The sequence below is a fragment of the Cygnus olor genome, chromosome 8 (assembly GCF_009769625.2).
Source record: "Cygnus olor isolate bCygOlo1 chromosome 8, bCygOlo1.pri.v2, whole genome shotgun sequence".
Classification (NCBI taxonomy): domain Eukaryota; kingdom Metazoa; phylum Chordata; class Aves; order Anseriformes; family Anatidae; genus Cygnus; species Cygnus olor.
In genome coordinates, this window is record NC_049176.1 from 29,021,259 (window position 1) to 29,042,360 (window position 21,102).

A 21,102-nucleotide genomic window follows, 5' to 3' on the forward strand; every position below is an offset into this window, starting at 1 on the left:
AGAAAGAGATCCACCTAAAATATCCCTGGTCATAAAACATGTATAACTTTTATTTCTGCCTATGCCATGGTGAATTAGGTGCAGTGAGAGGTCAGTGTTCTGCTTTGCACTTGTTGCAGAACAGTTGTTCCCTTTTGAAAATATTTGTCATTCCTGCCCGAACACCTCTTTGGATTCACAGCTGAAGGAAGTAGCCAGAGCAGCTTCTAACGGGAACATAGTCTGGCCTCATTTCAGCTTACTGAGGGAGAGGGAGATCTGAATTTGCTGGCATTTTCAGTCCCAAATATACCATGTTTGTGTTCTGTATTGTTCAGGGTCTCTGTTTGTTTTTTTCCATCTTCATTTGCTGATGTGGTCTGTGTGCTTCTTCAGCCATTCCTTTTTCTTTAGCAGCAATCTATGCAAAACTTCCTTTTGGGGACTGTCAGGTCATCTTTTGATTTAGATGCAGTCTCTTCCTTTGCATCTTTCTGCTACTCCTGTGATCCTTGTCATTGTGAACTGAGTCACCTGGCTTGGTGCACAATGCTTTTTTTTCCCGGGGTGGTAATGTGCATGTGGTTTGAAGCTTATAATTTAGTCATTTTTAAAATTTGAGAAGCACAAGTAATTTACTTTCTATCTTGCCAGATTCACTACATAATCTAAGAGACAGAGCTTGAGCAACTACACAAAGAGCAAAATGGGCAGCTCATTTTACTGTTGCTGTGCTTACTATGGATTATTTTAGGAAGAATATCCCATACTCTCTTTTTCCAAGCCTGACTAGTCTTTGCCTGTTTTCTGCTAAAGGAACCTCAGTCCAATTTGCTTATTCTAAATTTGTTCATTTGATTCTCGTGATGACTGGCAAACACAATAGAGCTTCGTTGCTCCACAATATCCGCCCAAGCTGCCAGCTTTGTTCACACAAATAGAGTGCAAAGCACGTTTCCACCCCCAAAGCATGCACAGTACGTGTCCTTTGCAGTACATCCTGGAGTGGAGGCTGCAGAGACATGCTGGCTCAAAGTGTTCTCATAGCCTGATCTCTGTAATCTCGGTGGGAGCCAGACCAGCAAGTGGATTCAGTATATTTTGGCTCCAATACCAGAGTCTCCTCTTCAGAACATGCCACGTTGTTAAAGCAGCAGACTTTTGAGTAATTACTACATAGGGACTCCTCAGCTGCTTGAAATCAGCTGTGATGAGAGGAAAACTCGTGGAGACGAAGCAGCCTGGTACTTGCTTTGCCAGCTATGTTTAATGCAGTCGGGTGGCACTAAGCGATGGGTTTCTGGCGAGGGGGTTGGAGGCTGCGTGCGGCGCTCCAGCCTCGCGCCCTGCAGTCACCGCTGCACATGCAGCCCTGACGTGAAACGTGCGGTCTCCGAGGGGACAGGGCCAGCAGCCCTCGGCAGCGAAGCTGAGTGCCAACTGGCTGCGACCCAGGGTTTAGCAAAGGCAGCAATTTGTCCTGCTGCTGACCAGGGGAAAGGGGCTGGCTTTGGGAGGGTAAGGAGTGGGGAGAGAGGGGAGGAACGTGGTAGGAAAAAACTGAAAACAAAGGCAAAGCTTTGGAAGCAGAGACTGCCTAGAGAAGTTTTTGAAATGACCTGTGCAAGCCTTCTGAAATTGATAAGCGCTTGCCCTCTTGCTTTTTTAATATTCTCCTCTTCCGTAAGGCCGGTTCTGCACATGTGAATCACAGAGCCTGTGTCTTTCAAATGGGAGAAATAAATTAGTGTCACAGGAACCTCTCCCTTACTCTGTCCTCTTTCAGTTCAGTTCTGCTGGCTTCTATATTGCATTTGGCTGCGGTCACAGTGCTGACTTCCCAGCTAATGAAGACATTTTACATTCAGGGAGGGCTGCATGAAATGAAAACCACATTTTCTTCACGACTGTTGTTACAGGTTGCCCATCCTTTCTGTACACAAATTTAGCCTTCTGAGGAAAAGGTCATGGAGCCTTTTCAGCCTGTGGCCTTCGAAGGGTTACACATCCATAAAAATGCCGCCGCCTCCTCCTTGTCCCTCAAAGAAGTCTTCCACACCCTTTTTAACGAGACTCTCTTGTTCCATTTTCTAGCATCCTTGGTTTGAAAAAGAAACAAACAGAGCTGTAATATCCCCTTCGCTGGCATTAATTTGACATTGTACGCTTTGTTTGCTTTGTTTTGTTTTTAAAAGGCGAGAAGTAAAATATTTCTGCTAGCAGGGCATATAAAAGATTGTTGCTTTTCTGACCTCCTTATTATATTAATAAAAGCTAGGAAGAATTCAGTAGTGGTGGGACATCATGTGCAGGCAGCCTCCAAAACCCAAAGCACTTACTTGCAGAACTAGTAAACCACAAAGCTTAAGATCTTGAAATGTAAATAGGAAGTTGGAGAGTTTACTTTAGAGCCAGCAGTGGTGAGTCTGTATAATGTTTATTTCTGCTTGCCTCCCAGCCTTTTCTAAAGCTTGGCGGAGATGAAAGGAAGGTTTTCTCAGTAAATGGGTTATTAAAAGTTTTTGTTATGACCAAGATTCTTTTGTTCCTGGTCTGACATAATTCAAAGCTCAGGTATGCGTTGGTGACTGGAAGAATGGGATGTTCCTATTTAGTGTGTACCTGCCAGAGATATCCAAGTTTTCCATTCCATCACTTTGCAGGTAATCAACCTGTTGATGGGAATGTAGCTGAAAGCAGTACAGTCACTGTATTGTACGGACACTAAGTAATGCCTAGTAACATTCCCAGAAAACTGCAGTCGACTCTCCTTCCCTTTAGTGAACAGATCATTCAAGTTCAAAGACTCAAAGAATAGATGTGGATAGAGTGAACACTTTGAAAAATGTTCTGCTTGGAGACTATATGAAGACTGATATTCTACAGACATCTCCCTGACATCAGTGAAAATGCTTGCTTTGAAAATTCCAGCAGACACAGTGGTTTTCATACTGCGGTTAACTGCAAACTACCCTGTGTGACACACAGCCGTATATTAGGGTATTTGATTTATAACACGAAGCCTTTCTGCAGTGTCTTCTCTTCGGTGGTCTCAGGGTTCTTTGCAACAATGAATGAAAGGGGTAAGAGAGACAGAACTGTTATTCCAGTTTTATTAGGTGCGAGACTGAGGCACTTTGTAGTTTAGTAGATTTTTAATTGTTATGTCTATACTTTTACAAACTGCACCTATCCAGTGCTTTGGGACTGCAGGACATCTGAGTGAGAAATTCTGCCATGTATGTTTGAGCATACAAGACACTTCCCTGTTCTGAAACGACAGTGTTTACACACTACAGACAATGCTATGTTGCACTATATGATAAATGCATAAACCAGAGATGTTTTCTTCCTTGGATTTTCTGATCCATTTGATGAAAGCACAGTGGATGTAAAGGCTTATGTTGGGCTTCCTCCAGATCTGACTGCTAATAGGGCTCATCACCTTTTCATCCCTACTTGTTCCATGCTTTTCCTTAGAAAGCATGAGCAAGAGACTGGAATTCATACCTACTTCTGTTGACACTGGTAAGGTTTGTCTGGTCTGTCTGCCAGAAATACTCTGCTGCCTGACTTGGCCTCTCTACTGAACGCACTGTGGGATTGTAGGTTACCTGTTAGTAGACCTGGCTCTAGAGGCTAGCACCTTGTACCTTGAACAGACAGGTCTCAACCACACCTGAGTGCCTTACTGGCATGCTCTGTTACTAGGAGAGCTGGGTAGGTGATTTTCTTCAGATCACAAGCATCCTTATATATAATGAATGGTCTTTCCAGTTGACTTGTTTACCTTGTTTTTGTGAGTAGGCATGAATTTATTAAGCGGCCTGCTTATTTGGTGTGTCTAGATCTCATGGTGAACCAAAAGGACAGGTGATGTCTTTTGCTCATACTAACCCTTTTATCATAAGAACTTAGCTGGACTGTAAAGGAATAACTAAGTTTCAGATGAAATGAAAGATTATAGAGGATATCCTTGGTCATCAGTTAGGATGTCTCTGGGCCCTGAAACAATTAAATAGAATTTTCAAGGGAATACAATAGTTGTATGAAAAGCAGCTTCATTGTTTTCTGTTAGTTTTAAAATTTTGGAGGTAGCAGTACTTGCAGTGAGTAGTGTGGGATTTCATGTCAGAATCCCAAATATTGTTTAGTATTGTTGGTTTGCTTTATGATTCGGCCAGACTGTTTCCTTTCTGCAGTTCATCCACTTACAGCGTGAGCATCAAACTGAAGTTGTGCAGACAGATACTTTGGTAATGTGTGTTATGTCAGTGCCAGGTATTAAGGACTCCCTGGGCCAAGGTGGCATAAGATATAACAGTATTTCTAGATATCTTTTTACTTTTCTGAACAGCAACAATTTCCCCAGTCAGGCAAACTTCATCAGTATTTGGACAGTAGGTGTTCTAGTAGGGCTTTTTTTTTTTTTTTCCCCACTTTTATTCAGCCTCTCATGAAGCAGTAGTTATTCATCCAAGTTTCCTGTTGCTGCTCCATCTCTTTTGGGGTGAGGATCTTAGATGTGGCAAGGTTTATTAGGAAGAAAGTAAATCTCTTTTCATACAATCATTCTGGAAGCAAAATGAGGAGAAGCGTTAGCTGCTGCTTTTCTCCCAGTGTCAGCTGGGAATCACAGTTTATGCTGAGTTCATTGTTTATAACTGTGGGTGAAGGCCTGAGGTCCTCTCCCAGTGTTTATTCTGTCCTTGGGAGTTTGTCTCAGTAAGTAAAGGCTGAATAAACACCAAGTAAGGTTCTCAGGATTTACCCATTTAGCTATTCAAATAAAAGCATGTTTAAAATAGTGTGTGATGGCATATCCCATGTAATGTAAATCTGCTTCCATTAACTCAGGGGTATTGCAGAAGAAGTTTTGTTTTACCTGTAAGTTTTATGTTATTGTTGGTAGTGGCCTTCAGTAATATAGGAGGAATACTTATATAATAGTGAAAAAGAGAAAAAAAAAATCTTTAAAATGGACTGCCTTTTGCAATAAATAAGAAATGTCTTAAGGTACATGGGAAGGGCATCCAGAGTAGGGAAATAAACCAGACCTCATTTGAAAAGATTTTTTTCCTTGGTGTTTTGTACTAACTGCAGTAAGAACTGCATTTTTTGTAGAATAATTCACCCCCATAAGTAATGAAGCAAGGAGTGATACATCTGTGCAAGAAAACTTGAGCTACCTGCTCAGTGCCACAGCTGTGATTGGTTTCCCACTCTTCCCTTAATTTCTGTTACATCATCTACAAAGCTCCAAGTTCTTCAGGATTGTCACCATCTGATAAAATGAGCTGACCAAACTGGGCTATCGAGATTTGGACTACTTAACATGCATGTTAGAGATGACAATGAAAATACTTTTCAAGAGAAGACAAAGGTCTTATGGCACAATCTACAGGAAAAGATATGAAACAGGATAGCCCGTATCTGCCTGCAATTTGAGACAATTCTGCCATAAGCTCTTCAGGAAAAGGTCAGTGCTCAAAAACCCTCTTATGGAAAATCTGTGTTTGTATGCTGGCCCGGCATGTCATGCTGCTGTCCTCCAGCCACAGTGACAAGGAGTGGGCCTGCCTTGCACTACACCAGTACTTCTCAGTGGATTTTTAAGTATTATTTGGAGGTGGAGTTGTTTTTGTATCTGGCACGGGAGGTGCAGCAACCACCAGTATTTGTGTGATAGCTGTTCCATGTGCATGTTTCCTAACCTTTCAGGTTGGGGTGAGCTCTTGCTAGTCTCATAAAACAAGGTAGTGCTGCAAATCTTATCTGTGGCATATTTCTTTAGGAACCAGAACTGAAGCTGAAAGACTGTGAGCTGAAAGAATAGTTCAGGGACACTTCAAAAACTCCAAGACTTTTATGCTTACCCTGTTCATGTGGTTTTCCCTAAGCCATCTGTTACTGGCCATTGTTGACAACAGGTTAGTGGGCTATATGGATCTTTTGGTTCGACTTTTTCTGTTGTTACAACATTGAGAAGAGCTAGTTCATATTGTGATGAACTTTCAGGGATTTAATTTACCATAACAGCAAATTGTAGTGTTATAAAGTGAATATATAAAATGGCCTGCAATTAGTTATCTGTGCTGAAAGATTTATAATCTTCACATAAACTGGCATTTTGTGACAGTGAGTATCTATCATTGGAAAAGAAGTAAAAATAAATGGGTGGTATAAATTTCCAGCTCATTTGAAGCCCTATATCCCCAGTGAGCTATTGTTATGAGAGGCATCGAAGTAACTGCTGTGAGTCATGGAGCAGCATTGCTTTAGAAGAGTACATAATAGCATTTCAGCACAGGACACAAGCAGAAGCTATCATGTAACCAGACAACCTTTCAGTCCATTTATCAAAACACTTCTAGTTCCCATTTCAAGGAAGGCGACATAGTAAATATGAGCCAAAAAAAAAAAAGAAAAAAAGGTTAATCTGTATATCTGTATCCAGACATTTCATGAAGTAAAACAATAAAACAAATCAGTGCATTACTGGTAGTGTTTAAGTGCTTAGCAAAAAAAACTTCTGAATTCATCAGGAAAGTGTTTTTGTTTTTGTTTTTGTTTTTTCTGTTTTGGACCTTAAAAACAATTTAACAGATTAAAGCTTTTATTTATTTATTTATTTATTTATTTTCTTCCAATTTATATGAGGAACCTTGGAATTTGGGAAAAGTAAAGAATGATATGCTACTGTGTGCCTGTTGTGTACATACCCAAGCTGAAACATAAGATATGCTTAGTGTTAGTGGATACTGATAAAGGGCAGAATTAAACGTATATGAGCATTCAGGCCTGGAACAATCAGAATTCATCTAGTTTAAAGGTTTTGTTTCAAAGCTGAACATACGGTTAGAGTCCCTGATAAGACATTAAAAGTGCTTGCATCTTTGATTTAGGCAGATGGAAATGGTGAACCTTGAATGAGTCTGGAATGATTACCCATGAATTCATTCTTATTTAACTTCTTCCAGAGCTGAGACTCTCAAGTTGTCCCAGGCTTGGCTCCAAGTTTGCTTCCTGGAATAAACACAGAAGGTTAACCTCACACATAAGGAATAAAAATTTACAGGGGTGCAAATTTTCTGTCGAGGACAACAGCGTTGTTCTTGCGTGTCTGAGGCGACCCAGTGCAGAGACAGTTCTAGGTTAGGCTGCTGTGCTCAGACTTCTCTCACAATGTTCCCATTGTGATCTTGTGGAGACCTGTCTCATATATATGACTCTGAATGACCTATTAATTTGAAGCTATTCTCTCCTTGTACTGCTACAGAAGCCGTTTGATCAGCTGGCTCCAGCCCCTCTCTGGGGTCAGTTCTCAGTCTTGGGACAAGTGTCTCAACCAACAGCCTGTTCCCCGTAAAACTTCTTTGTACAAATAAAATAGCATCATTCTTCTACAAAGAAAAGTTGCATCTAGCCCTCCAACACCTTTTTAGTTTATTATATCTTCTTAGAAGATCATCTGTTGAATCACAGCCTCCAGTTTGTTGTTCTCAGGGATCCTTTTCTGCTTTCTTAGCCTTTTACCTGTTGCTCAATTCCAAGGACAGACCTTACTGCCTTTATCTTCTGTTCATGGACTTCAGCTCTACCTGAATAGCATTCATGACTTGCCTCTTTATAACAGGAATCTCAGGATTTGACTTCCAAAGTAGTAGTGCGTAATTCCAAGCTGCCATCATCTTCCACCACATGTGAAGTTAGTGACCCCGAGTTTTGTAGTGCTGCATGGGTACATCGCCCACAGGAATGCACATGTGAGTCTGCTGCTCACAGTGGGTCAGTAAAATCATCACTGAGCCATCAGGAGTCAGCTAGCAGAAATCTGCCAGCTCTCTGCAGATCTTGTAGAAGGTTGAGAAGTTTGTATTTATTCCTAAACAATTTTTATTTTTCCTCCTCTTTGATTGCTTGTCTCACAAAGTGCCAACAGGTAAGAAGTAATGTGATACAGCTTTTCCAGCTTTGAAGAAGCCAACTACCAGACACTCAGGTCTTGTTACAGCTCCCATCTTTTGCAAACTGCTGGCAAATTTCAGCAAACAATTGACACTGGACTGGAGGAGCACATTGTTCAAACGTGGTCCTCTTGGCTTCAGTTGTGAGAGCATTCCTGGGTAAAAGGAAGATACGGTGGCTAAGAGATCCACTGCACCTCCTGACACTGCCTTGCATATTTTTTCCATGGTGCACCATTTGCTTTTAAATAGTGGGTTGGGGATCACAATGTGCTTGTGATATCTCTATTCCTGCTCACAATGCCTTTATTATGGCATAGAGAGGAGAATATGTTTGTAAGCTGCCTGTATTTTTATCACAAAGTATGTGGGGGGACAGTCTCCTTACATAGAGCTTGAAGAAGGATTTGTTTGAATGGGAAGGAGCTGCAAAGACCTTGCTGGTAGCCTTGTGAAAGTTCAGTAGTTAAGAATTGTACGTGTTTGGATTTCAGTATTGTTTCTGAACTGGAGCACCCACTCTGTTTGTTTTGTCCTTGTGAGGGGAAAATATAACTGGTAAGGTTTAATGCAGCCCTAAATGTAGCAAGCCAAGCTTAACTTTCTTATAATTGAGTTGCCTTGCTCTGATCAGGTAGGCAATATATAGTGAAAATAAGATGATATATACTCACCCTATTGGGTTTAATCACGCTTGAATATTTTTTTCTCTCTCTGTCTCTCATTTTACTAACATCCTCTCTTGGCTGAAAACTAAATTTATAAAAGCACATTTTCTGGCAGAGAAATGATACTTTATCAACATTTCACCACTTTAAAAAATAATACGGCAAATGAAAAGCATTTTATTTCCAATATCATTTTATTCTTTTTTTTCCCTACTTTTATATTTTTCCCACTTTTATATATAACTGTTTCAACCTTGAGTTTTGCAGTGGAAAGAGAAGTTGTCAAAAGTTTACAGCAGGAGAGGTAGGTATCATTCTTGCACTGTATTTCCCCCTCAGGAAAATGGTAGAATTTTATAATGTGAAAAATATTACTCTATTTAAAACAGATCTCAGTTGTCCAGGTTTCCTGGTTAATATTGGACAATTCTCTGAAGGGTGATATCATTGCAAGCTTCTTTTATAAGATTCATAGTTAAAAAAAAGAAAGAGAAATTATTTTAAAATCAGCATAGACAAAGCAATTGACTTTTTTGTAGTCAAGTTATTAAGAGCATGGACATGTGAAGAAGTGAACTGAATAATCTGTAGCCTGAATTTGCACGATGTTGGCAACTCTGCAGTAGCACTCCTGGCCCTGGTTTCCTCTGGAATGTGCAAGGTTGCTGGGATTTGTCCCGTGATACGCTGCAGAAAGACGATGAGTAGAGGTGGTTTTTGCCAGGCAACTGACCTCCTATTTTTGTCCATAATCATTTCTTCATGTGGCTGTACCCTAAGAGGTACTGATACCACACTTACCATTGGCTGAAAACTGATGCCGATATTGAGAAAAACATGAAATACCCAGAGTCAGCTCAGCTGAAGAGGCTGGATCTGGCTGGTATCTAAAATTGGGCTGCCCTGTAGAGAAGTCTGTTACTCTGTTAAAGAGCACAGTGAGTTATTTTAGCCCTGCAGCATCCTTTGTCAGAAGGTTTTCTCAGAAACACAACTTCAGACTGGCTTCTGGTGGCAGACCTCCAGAAACGCTGCTTATACAAGTGCAGCCTGTGACCTCTTACATTCCCAGCTCTTGGCAAGGGCCTGATCTCTTGCATTTGAAAAGGTAAAAGAAAATATAGCTGAATAAAACAACTGTAATTTAAATTTTGGGTAAGGGAGGGAAACAATTACTATCAGTTGTAAGTAACAATTTAGTTGGTGTGTTTAACTGGTTTATGAACCAGGTTCCTCTGGTTGGGGGGGAACCCAAACCCTGCCTTATAGTTTCTGCTGATGGATTAGTTTTAAACAGTAAATGTAGGAGTGTGTAGTCATCTCCCTTGATTTAGGAGCATGTCTAATAAAGTTATGTCCAGTTCTCAGCTTTTGAAGTGTGTGTACGGAGGTTGTATGAAGTTCTTACAGACAAAGCTCTGACTGCAGGAGCTGTCTTTAGGAACTCATTTATTCCCTACATTTTAGGAAATAAGGTACATGGGCAGACAAATTCCTTTCTTCTTTCTTACCTAACTACAGTGTCCTTCATCTGAAGAGGAGTCTCTTACCTGTATGGACATATGCTAGCTTTCCTAGTTATAGACACTTGAAGGCTAGGGCTGACAGACTTCCTAGGGGTAGGTGCCCAAGTCTGTATTTGGATACCTAACCAAGGGGCTTCACGTTCTGTGTTCCTGAGCCAGAAGTCAATGTGGCATTTTGAAAATCAGACTACATATGAGTGTCTAACTACAAGTGTTAGCCTAGATCTTCAAGCACTGTAAATTGGCATAGCTCTGTGGAAGTTGATGGTTAATATGCAGGTTTGAACAAGTTGAGGCTTTGGCTCCCAAGGCTAGAAGCCCAGGTCCAAATGACTTTCTCTTTGTACATAAGAATATAAGTTAAGTACAAGTTGAAATAACCAACATTATTGTGATTCAACACATTCTTTCATTAAAAATTATAAGATTAAAAAAAATCAAATACCTTTCCTTATTTGGCCTTGAATAAAAATCTCACAGTGGAAAGTTTAACAATCTCAGTGAAGTTTTCCTCTAATTAATTCTTGATAGATACAGAGCCGGGTTGAGCAGTATATTATCCCATTGCATAAGTCACCTGAAATATTTTCAGAGATGAGGCAGTCGAGTTGCCGTAGGAATGTGTTCTTTTTTTTTCACTAGGTGTTAATCACATACCTTGTTTGGTGTGTAGTTTGTAGATCAGTCAATGTTCTGAGGAAAATTCAGAAAATCAGAACTATTTCTGTGTGCCTGTCATTCAACTTCTGCTGCTTTTCTTGTATGGGTTGCTATTTTGAGTAATAGCTCACAGTAGTCTCTATAAATTCATCTGCTTCTACTACTCTAGGTTGTACTGTAAGTTTATTTGGGAAATAATTAAAGCAGGGATTGAAATGGAGTACTAGCTGCAAATTGTCATCAGAAATTTCAGATCCCAGTCTGCATTTTCAGGCAAACGTTCTGTATGTTTCTGATTCTAGTCATTTTTACTTAATGTGGGGTTGTGTTTGGTTTGATTTTGTGAAACAAATTTGTGATGTTTAGTAATCATCCAGGTTACTTTGATAAACCCATGACATAGCCTTGGCAACTAATGATGGTGTCTATGTTCATCAAGGCATTTACGCAAGTGATTTCATGATATAAGCCAAAATACTTAAATTGTCAGTAAACAAATTCCCAAGATTGTCTGTGGTTGGATGTGTTCAGGCAGAATCCTTAAGTCCATGTTCTGTGTGCATGTGGTCTCCGCTCAAGTAACTTCCATGCTTTCAGTGGGTTAAAGTTAGCTCTGTGCAAAAATTGTTGTGGCATAGTCTTAATGTCATTGTAGAGCAACTCCATCCCTGTGGGCAGCCCATGGAATGCCAACCTGTCAGAGGGAAGAGAGCTATGGGACGTGCCACCACAAGCTATGCAGCTACATAACAGAACGCTGATTGCCAGAGGATGTGAGCTTGAAATATAATCAAATAAATTACTGCTGTTACATGACATACAGGAATCGGAATATTAATAAATTTTAATTTTCCTGAAACACATCTTTTGTGTTTCAAGACCTTATTTTCTTAAATATATTTTATAATCAAGCTAAAGATTGAATGCTGTTCTGTGTTTAATTACTGCTCATAATATGGATCATAGATTATCCTGAGTTGGAAGGGACCCCCAAGGATCATCGAGTCCAACTCCTGGCTCCACACAGGTCTATCCAAAAATTCAGACCATATGACTATATGTTTTAAGAAGTTGACTGAACTCATTGCAATCTCAACCAAGAGAATTGCCCCCAGAATAATGGGGATACCTAGTTTTAAACCCATTTAGTGCTTGAGAAATAATGCCAGGATGGCAATTGTAGAGTAGGCATCATTACTCTGAAAATACAACTGTACACCCCAACTCTGCCCAGTTAATATATGTCTCCAGAAAGTGCTGTTATTAAATCATACATTCAGTAGCTATCAATATGACCTGACTTTGAACCAGAAGCCTAGAAATGAAACATTCTTGGGTTTCCCTTTGAATTCTCTCTCTCCTTTTTTTTTTAATATGAATCTCTTTCATTCTTTGTCAGAGAGTTGTGGTCAAATAGCTATATAAGACCCATCTGTCAGCAGAAGCAAAATGATACAGATTTCTTAATACAGGATTTTATGCATCAGTGTAAACCCCCTGAATTGAATGAATATCAGCATTCTCAACCCACAGGCAGTCAGAAAGTTTGAAAGTTAAACATCTGCAAAGAAGTTAATGAAAGTATTTGACTTGTCAGTGATCAAAGTCCAGACATGCAAAGAGTATTTACTGGTTGGTGACTGATACAGTGCTATTCCTTGTACTCGCTTTGATTGTTATTTTCTTTCATACCTGCCTCAGCATAACAAAAGCAGCCGTTATTCTGAATTTCTGGCTATAGAAGTTGATAAGTGAAATGATTTTCAAACAAATTTTCTGACCTAGCTTCTCACTAGAAAATGGTTACTTTAAAGAAATTGCGATGGTAGAGTGAAGGCTTAATTTTGCTTTTAGATAGATGAGTGTAAATCAGGAATAGTTCCACATAAATTTGATTTTATCTCTGTGTGTCATACTGCAAGTAAATAGAGAAGCTGATACGGATACTAGAATGTTGACAGATATCAGAGACCCAATGGCCTTTTTATGAAGAAGAAATGAAAATGGAAGATGTACATATATAGCAGTGTACCCCCTTAATATACAGGTTTATTTTTCGGGTAATAGCCATGTTCTCCAATAGTGGTGTTTTAAGGAATTTAACCGCAACAGAAGGTGTCATCTAAGGAAGAAAATTGTTTGAATTCATGCCCTCTCCAGCACGGCCTGTTTTATTTTATCTTGTCTCTGATTACCGTTAACATTTACACAGAACTGAGGAGGAAACACAAGCATGTGCCTGATCGTTATGGCTAGTCTAGCAAAACAAAGCTCAATAAAACAAATCTCACATTGCAACTTGCTCACTTTATGGAATGGCTGTGTGCCTAGGTGATTCTCCTCTGTAAAGGTCTGCGTACTGTTCCACTCCTTGTCCCGAATGACAGTTCAGAAAGCTGAACTTAGTTTGGATTAAACGCGCGGACTTTGATTCCTTTACATGAGCTGTAAGTTAGCCTATAAGTAGAAAGCAGAGCTTTTTTTTGACATAATTTTTTGCAATAGAAGTGGATCTTTTCTGTTTTTGTTTTAGCCCTTCCCATTTGCCTCTCCCTCTAAACTAAATTAAATATATTATGGCTCTCATATTAGTGACATTTAAACAGGTTCTTTCATACTTTAGCTTGGTCCTATATAGCCATTATATATTTTAAAGACATTTTTCATTTCTGTGGGCTGCCAGATGTGCTGGTGATGCCTTCTGATCTTAGATAGTTTGACATAGATTTTCTTAGCACACGCCAGGGTAGAAATCTGGTCTGTAACTCATCCAAATGATCTATTCATAACAAGAAGTGCCTTCTGGCAGTTGCACCACAGCTGAATACGGTTAAACTGAATTCATCATTTCATTTGTTTCTGATTGCTCTATATGTTTACATATCTTACATATTAGTATGATCTTTTGTAGAGCACACACTGAGGTTAAATCCTCCCAGATAGAACCTTTTCCTCCTTCTTTTCCCTTTCAGATGTTGAACTTCTCTTTTTCCATTTAAATGAACAGAAATCTTGGAACTGTTTAATGCTCATCTCAACAGAAATGAAGGGCTAAGCAAGTAGGAATGCACATGTTGGGGAGACAAGGAAAGGTGATATTTTCCTGCACAAAAGAATTCTTCCCTATCCACAGCTAGAATAAGTGTGAGGAATTGCTTGTCAGGGAGTATAACACTTCTGTAAGTGAGCATTGTTATAGATGGGGCAATAGTCCCTGTGTGAATATTTTCAAATGAAATATTTATAGATGCTGCTTATGATTCAAAATGTGCATAGGTTCAAATGCTTCTCATCTCCCATCTTCTGATGCCTGCTGCAATAATTGTGCAGAGTGCATTCTGACATCTAGCAGAGGGCGAGTGACTTTACCCTCTCTGTGCTCCAGTTTCTCTATATGTAAAAAATAATAAACGTTAATGTGCCTCACAATAGGAGTGTGTTACAGGATGAATTTAAGTTAAATAGAAGGAAGAAAATCTGAGGCTGCTTTTGAATACAAATTTTAACTTTCAAAGAAGGATGTCATCTCTTATTTGCTTTAAAAATAAAAATCAATTGCCCATAAATCTAAAACAGATGTTGTTTTTCTACTAAAAAGATTAAGGATTTTCTTAAGCTCATTAAAGGAAAGAAATGACACCACATTGATCCATCTATATCATCCTAAGAATGCCTGAAGGCAGTAGAAAACTATGAAAAGGACATGGTGTTAGTGGAACAAAAATAACCGAGTCTGGCAAACTGGGCAAACCTAAAACTCTGGGTTCTGCGGCAAACTTTGTACAATTTCTCCAACCTTACGCTTATGTCTAGTCATGTGTTTTAGTGGGATTGAGTGGTATGTATACTCAAATAGAATTTAGACTTGTTATTATGAAAATACAAATGCCAGCTGCTACATGGCTTGAAAAACTTAAGTGTCGTCCAGATTATTTCAAGGAGGGGAAATGGAAACCGTTTGCTATCTCTTACGCATATATTTGCAGAAGAATGTTCACCCTATTGCTTTTCAAAGAGGATGTGCCTGTTTCTGGGAGTCAGTTACTTCCCAATTTTCTCACTTACCATGCACATCAAAACCCAGAATTAAGCTACCTGCCATGTTGTCTGCAAAATGTGGATTAAACTTTTTAAGTGAAAGGAGGAAATAGGAAATTTAATGATGCCACATACAGTACTAATAAATCCAAGCATGACAGCCAATGTTCTTTATTTTGTTTGGGAGTTCCTACAGCTGAAAAAAAATGATTACCTAGTATCCCACTAGCTATGTCCATCACGTACAAAGCTCCCTCGTTTGCTCTGCATACGCGTTGAAAGTTTGCTGGAATGTGTACAAATGGTATGTCAGTAGGAAGATGGTAGGAAAGGCTCAGTGTAATTTGCAAAGAGCCAGCATGGAAATACCTGTCCTGGCAAATTCTTGTGGGTGCCCAAAATACCAGGCCAGTGCTGGCTCCAGGGGCACTTTGGTCCTTTAATCAGTATAACCTTTAACTCTTATCAGACACACAGACCAATTTGGTAAATTGTGGAGCAATGACAGAAGAAAGAGGTTTTTTTTTAAGTGTACTATCCTTATTGGTATTTATGCCTTCTTATGTGTTCATAAAGCATCTTTGTACCTTTAATATCCCTAGAATATTTGGTCTATTCACACTATGCAGCAGTTGGATTTCAAGCCTGATACATGTGGTGTAGCTAGATTCTTCCTTCACAAGTCACAGTAGATTACAGAGTACTGCAAAGTTTGCTGGATCAAAAATACTTTGAGAGGAGACTTCAAAAAACCAAGTCCCTTCTGCTCTAAAAGTTCATTCCCACCTGTACAGAGATGTGTTGTGTCCATGGCCATAGGAAGGGAATGAGGTGATGCTAGGGTCCTCATCACAGTTCCAACACCAGTTCAGAGCAGATAGCAATCATCATTTTTGACCTTATGTAGTGTTCTCGGTAAGGTCAGTGATGTGGAATTGGTTTAAAAATCAGTTTATTTTAGGACTTTAAATTTTAGAAACATTTAGTCAATAATTTCTGTTGCACTTCATTTTGTTATTGAAATTGTAAGAGAAGGCTTGCCCAATAGAGGTGTTGAAAACTCCAAGCTGTATTAATTTGTAGTTTTAAGAGAAAACAAAACAAAACCAAATGTCTTTGCAATGTTTTTGACGTAGCTTTGTCCACTTGGAGTCATAAATGCCTTTTTAAATTCAGTGCAGCTATTCTTGCTCTTTAATGGGTTTAGTCAGCCAAAATGTTACGCAGACACACAGCCACATGTGCATGCGTACATCTGTAGCGAAAGTAAGACAGGGTACCAGAGCTGATAGGGGAGCATTGAGAAAGATTCTCCTATTTGTTAGACACATTCCAGAGAGAAATCAGGATTACTTGAAACTGTAGGGATGTTTTGGGAAACCGATTTTCGTTGCTTTGTTCTTCTACTTAACATCATGACAAGAATCAGCTGTAATGCAATTTGGTGGCTGGAGAAGACTATTGTTTGTGCAGAAACCTCCCTGCTGCTGGTATATTTACTAAACATGTGGGATGCACAAATGCCAGTAAACTGCATCTTAGCACATATTCCCCAGTTGCTAGCAAAAACTGTCTTTAAAGTTTGGCCCGTTTAAGGAGAATGTGCATTGAGTTTAACAGAAACAGGGCTGAATTTTTATTTACTGCTCCTTAACTATTTTTACATGAAATCCTTGCCTTATTGAAATTAACAGCAAACCTCAGGCATCGTTTAAGGAGTCTAGAATTTTGCTAAAGAAGAACAAAGTCTAAATACAGAAAAGCATTGTTCCATTCATATGATCATAGGATGGCTTGGGTTGGAAGGGACCTTAAATATCTAGTTCCAACCCCCCTGCCATGGGCAGGGAGGCCACCCCATAGATCAGGTTGGCCAAGGCCCCATCCAGCCTGGCCTTGAACACCTCAAGGGATGGGGCATCCACAGCTTCTCTGGGCAACCTGTTCCAGAGCCTCACTACCCTTATGGTGAAGAATTTTCTTCTGCAAGTCTGACCTCAGGTCTGGGATTGCCCTGACCAAGTGCAGCACCTTGCACTTGGACTTGTTGAACCTCCTGCAGTTCACATGGTTTATTTCTGGATCAGAATGTGAGTCTAGAAAATCTGTCTAGACTTTTAAAACTGGAACAGCTTTAGCAGAGGAAGGAAAATGCCTTTCACCCTTATAAACAGCTAATAGATATCTTCTGAAGCAGAGAAAGGAAATGAAGCAGTGTCTCCCACATCCTGAGTGATGTAGCCACTGAAGTGTTGTATAGGAACAAGCCATCGCTGTACGTGGGGATAGCACATCACTTCCTGAAGGGAAGTGCTTCGATACCTGCCTTAACGAAAGGGCTCACAGATATGAAGGAAGGAACGTTTCGTGTAATGCTAAGCCTAAGTAAGAAGCAGAATCTAAAGCTGATCCAGGCAAATATTTCCTGTCGGCTAGGACAAGCAAATCCCCTTTTACCCAGGCCAGGTTTGCAGTTTCCACCCAAGGCACCTGCAAGGCAAGAGCTGGCAGCTCTTGAGGAAACCTCTCTGTCAGCTGGATTCCCCCCTTGAGTCTCAACTCTGAAAACATACAGGAGGAGCACTCTGTAAACACTGGCTAATGATAATGTTAGCTCTGTTTTCTGATGACAGTCTAACACAGAGTGTTTTATCCAAATGCTCATTTTAGCTAAGGTGTTTTTCTGGAGAAGCAAGGCATTTTCTCTCTCCATGTAAAATACAGCTCCTATTCCTGAAAGTTTCTTCTTTGGCTTGGCCAGACCCAGCTGTTGTGTAAATGGGTGTGAGCGGGAGAAATACGAGTTGTGCAATCAATAACTGCAGCTGTGTTGTGTTGTCTAAATGCCAATGGGGGACATACTTCTCCACATTCTCCATAGAGTAAATCTGTACTTATACATTTCCACTCATGTTGGTGACTTCAGTGCAGAAACAAAAATCGTTTTCAGTATTGGACTCGGACAGGTAGTTTGGCTCACTAAGGCTATTTCTTACTTTTCCAGGTCAGTGAAACACCCATTTTTGTGCCTGGTGTTTGGGGACCTTATTTCTCTGCTATGGTACCTGGATTGTGGTTGAATGAAGGAGGTCAGAGTGCTACAGGAAAACTGGTAAGTGTGTAGAGACACAGACCCCAAGATGGGAGCTAGCTGCCATCACTGCCATCATTCGGTATAGCTTCACTGCCAATTAAGCCAGAGCTTTGCCTGAAACATCTTTGCAAGATCATAGGAAAACCCATGCTGCTGAAAGCAGTAAACAGTTAGGTGATTGCTATGTCCTTACAGCCTGTTCATTTTCATACTGGTAGGGAATTATATATAGGACAGAGCACTAGGGGCATGTTTTCCTTTTATGGTGACTGTGATGATTTTTTTTATAATTTTAGAGGCAAAGAGGCATTCATTCTTTATGTTAGCAGGAAGCTGAGATAGACCTTGAGATAAAGAAAATTACACATTTTGTTATATAGAACAATTGTACTTGTTCATTGATGGATGTAAATGAAAGATGTATTGTATGGACAGAGTAGTGATATATTGACATGCTATCCTGTCTAGTTAGATACTGCATACATTGTCACCTCAGTTCTTCCATTGAGTGCAAAGAGTCTGAGTGTGTTAGGTTAATTTAATTTATCAATAAAAAGAAAAAAACACAGTGGATCCTCAAAAAGTGAATTTTCATATTTAGAGGGAGGCACTCAGATCTAAAACACTGAAGTCAAATTTAAAGAAAGCTTAGGTGTGTAAAACAGTATTTAGGCAAACGTTGGCTGCTTGAGTCCTAAAGTGTCAACAAGAACTCGGTGCCTGCTTAACCCCAAAAGCTTCTAAAGCTCCTCATGCGGCTCCCTGCTCGCTCAATGCTGACCAGCCCTGAGCAGCAAGGTGCCAGGCTCCTATTGAGAAACTACAGGAAGCAGGGCCCAGTCCTGCGGGTGTTCTCTGTAAGCTCATGAAGCGTACAGGTGGGTTTGGCCTTTCACAAATTGCAGGCATAATTGCTGTCTTACTCAGACCAAACACCACCTACCTTTTAAAAAGCCTTGTGCTCCGAGTACCCGTCCAGGAAGTAGCGGAGTTGGGCATCACTGCATTTACGCGTTCCATATGAAACAATCACTGAACAAGGAACAGAAATAATCCTGAATCAGGAAGCTCAGACACACCCTAAGTGGTGAGCTATGACTTGGTGTTCCCTCCCGTGTGCGGTCCTTGGCCATGTGAGTCTTACATTCCTGTCTGCACAGTGTCACACCTTCAGTGGGAGAGTCAGCCCTCTTCCTCCCCTCCAGCCTCCGATCCTCATCCCAGCACCTGGCTACCCTTAGCCTCATGGCTAAAGCACTCTCTCAGTAGGTGGGATGTGCAAGTGTTAAATTTTTCAGATCGAGTTGGGGCTAGAACCAAAGTGTCCCATTTTGTAGGTAACTGCTACAACCAGAAGTAAAATTTAGTTACTGCTCATGACAAACCACTTCAAAGGGAAAACAGCAAATCTCGTGCATTACTTTGTAGGAACACTTTCAGAGATGTCTCTATGCATTTAACCCAAAGTGGGTGGAGACATTCAACTAAGCTCTAGAGAGGATACAGCAAGTCAGTGTTCTCTGTTAGCTGGCATATGGTTGTTCCACACTTAAAATGTACTGTGAGCTTTATGTTAGGGCATTTCAAAAAGATGATTTCAAAATACCTTTTTGGTAATTATTGGATTCCATTCTAGTACCAGAGAACAAGGTGCTCCTGAGTCATTTAAGAAATTGCTGGAAAAATGTATTTACTTGTCAGGATGCATAGCAGAAGTCAACTGTAGTAATATTAGGTATATTAGGGAAGCTGTCTTACTGAAACATTCTTAGAATATTTAATGTGGTTTTGTTGAGGTTGTATGTACAACAAACACATGAGGAGCCACAGGAAGAAACGGTCTGTGCACACTAGCGTGGAGGATAGACATTCAGCATCATTACAATTTAAAGCTATAGTCTTTGTAAGCTCCTGCTTTCTCAAGCTTTTACCTTCTGGACATGTTTTGGGATTCTTTTCACTGCTTGGTCTATGCCCAAAGGTGAATTATTTTAATGAAATTGGAGCTGTCTGTTGAATTTAAAACTGATATACTTCCCTTTAAAAATCTCTAATTAATTTTTTATTGATATAGCTATGAAAAAGTCTGCTGGATTTTGAACATTGGTTCACATACAGTCCAAATGGACAATTGAAAACTCTGCTTTGAAAAAGTTTATTGTTTTTTTTTAATTTATAGAAAGAAAGATATGGCATAACAGAGACAAAGGATGTCATGATATCATTACGAACTGTAAAATAAAGAATAGCAGAAAAGAGTTTCTGTATGCAACCCTCATGTGGCCATGTCTTGAATTCAGAGCATTTAAATGTCTGTAACTACTGTAACATTTTTGTGTAAAGTGTTTTCATAGCACATACATATATATGATACTTATTTATAGAATTATTTCTGAATTTATGAGCTGCTCCTGTGTTCTCCAGAGATTATTCAATATTGAAAATATCAGGCCAGAGCTTTGTTTCTAATGCATCTGCATGTTTGAGTTTTGTCTTTGATGTAAATCTCAGAAGGAACAGGCATACGTTATTTTTATTCCTATGTTCAGATGCATATGCTTCATTATAAAAATTTTGCTATACTATTTAAGGCCTAAACTCATACAGTGAAAAATGAAGTACCTAATGTGGTTTGCTGCCAGTAGGTATTGCCAAACATAGTCGGTGCAGTTGAGTAGCTCTAGTTTTGCTTCCTTAGCTTTTATGGTCACTCTGATAGAATATTATAAAAAGGCCACAAAACCTGCTGAATTAGTATTAAAAGTCCATGTACTTCTACCTGATACTTTGTTTTGTGAATAATGGTAGCCATCCTGGAGTTGAGGAATGATTTAAAATTTAGTACAGACAGAGCCTGTATTGAGCTTTTTTATAGCAATAATTGCTTGTAGGGGAAACATTTTGTTTCCTGCAATGAGCATATGGAGCATCTATCAGGATGACAATACACCTTGTGTTTTATCTTAACAGTGTGATATAGAAAGATGTAGGGATTTCAGCCAAGAAGACGCTCCTGGTAGAATTCCAGTGAGGGTATGCACACAAGCAAGAGGAGAGATTAGAGGACATACTCTCAAATATTGTTGGACAGGAAAAAAAATCCATCCTTTCAGCTTGCTGTTCTGACTCAGGAGCAATATGCTTAGCATGTTGCCTTTTTTTGCTATACA

The 21,102-nt window shown here is 39.7% G+C and overlaps 1 protein-coding gene across 16 annotated transcripts in view; it reads left to right on the forward strand.

Moving 5' to 3' along the window:
* The window catches only part of FGGY (FGGY carbohydrate kinase domain containing), a 280,231-nt gene that overhangs the window by 215,756 nt on the left and 43,373 nt on the right, over positions 1-21,102 (forward strand). For 15 of the 16 annotated variants that reach the window (XR_005822050.1, XR_005822049.1, XM_040565659.1 and 12 more), the window contains one exon: positions 17,843-17,950. Coding sequence is in view for 14 of the 16 variants with exons in the window: in XM_040565659.1 (XP_040421593.1) it covers positions 17,843-17,950 (108 nt within the window). In the remaining 2 variants the exon portion in view is untranslated. Of the gene's footprint in view, positions 1-17,735; positions 17,755-17,842; positions 17,951-21,102 lie in introns of those variants that run through there. The other variant, XM_040565666.1, reaches the window with a different exon arrangement.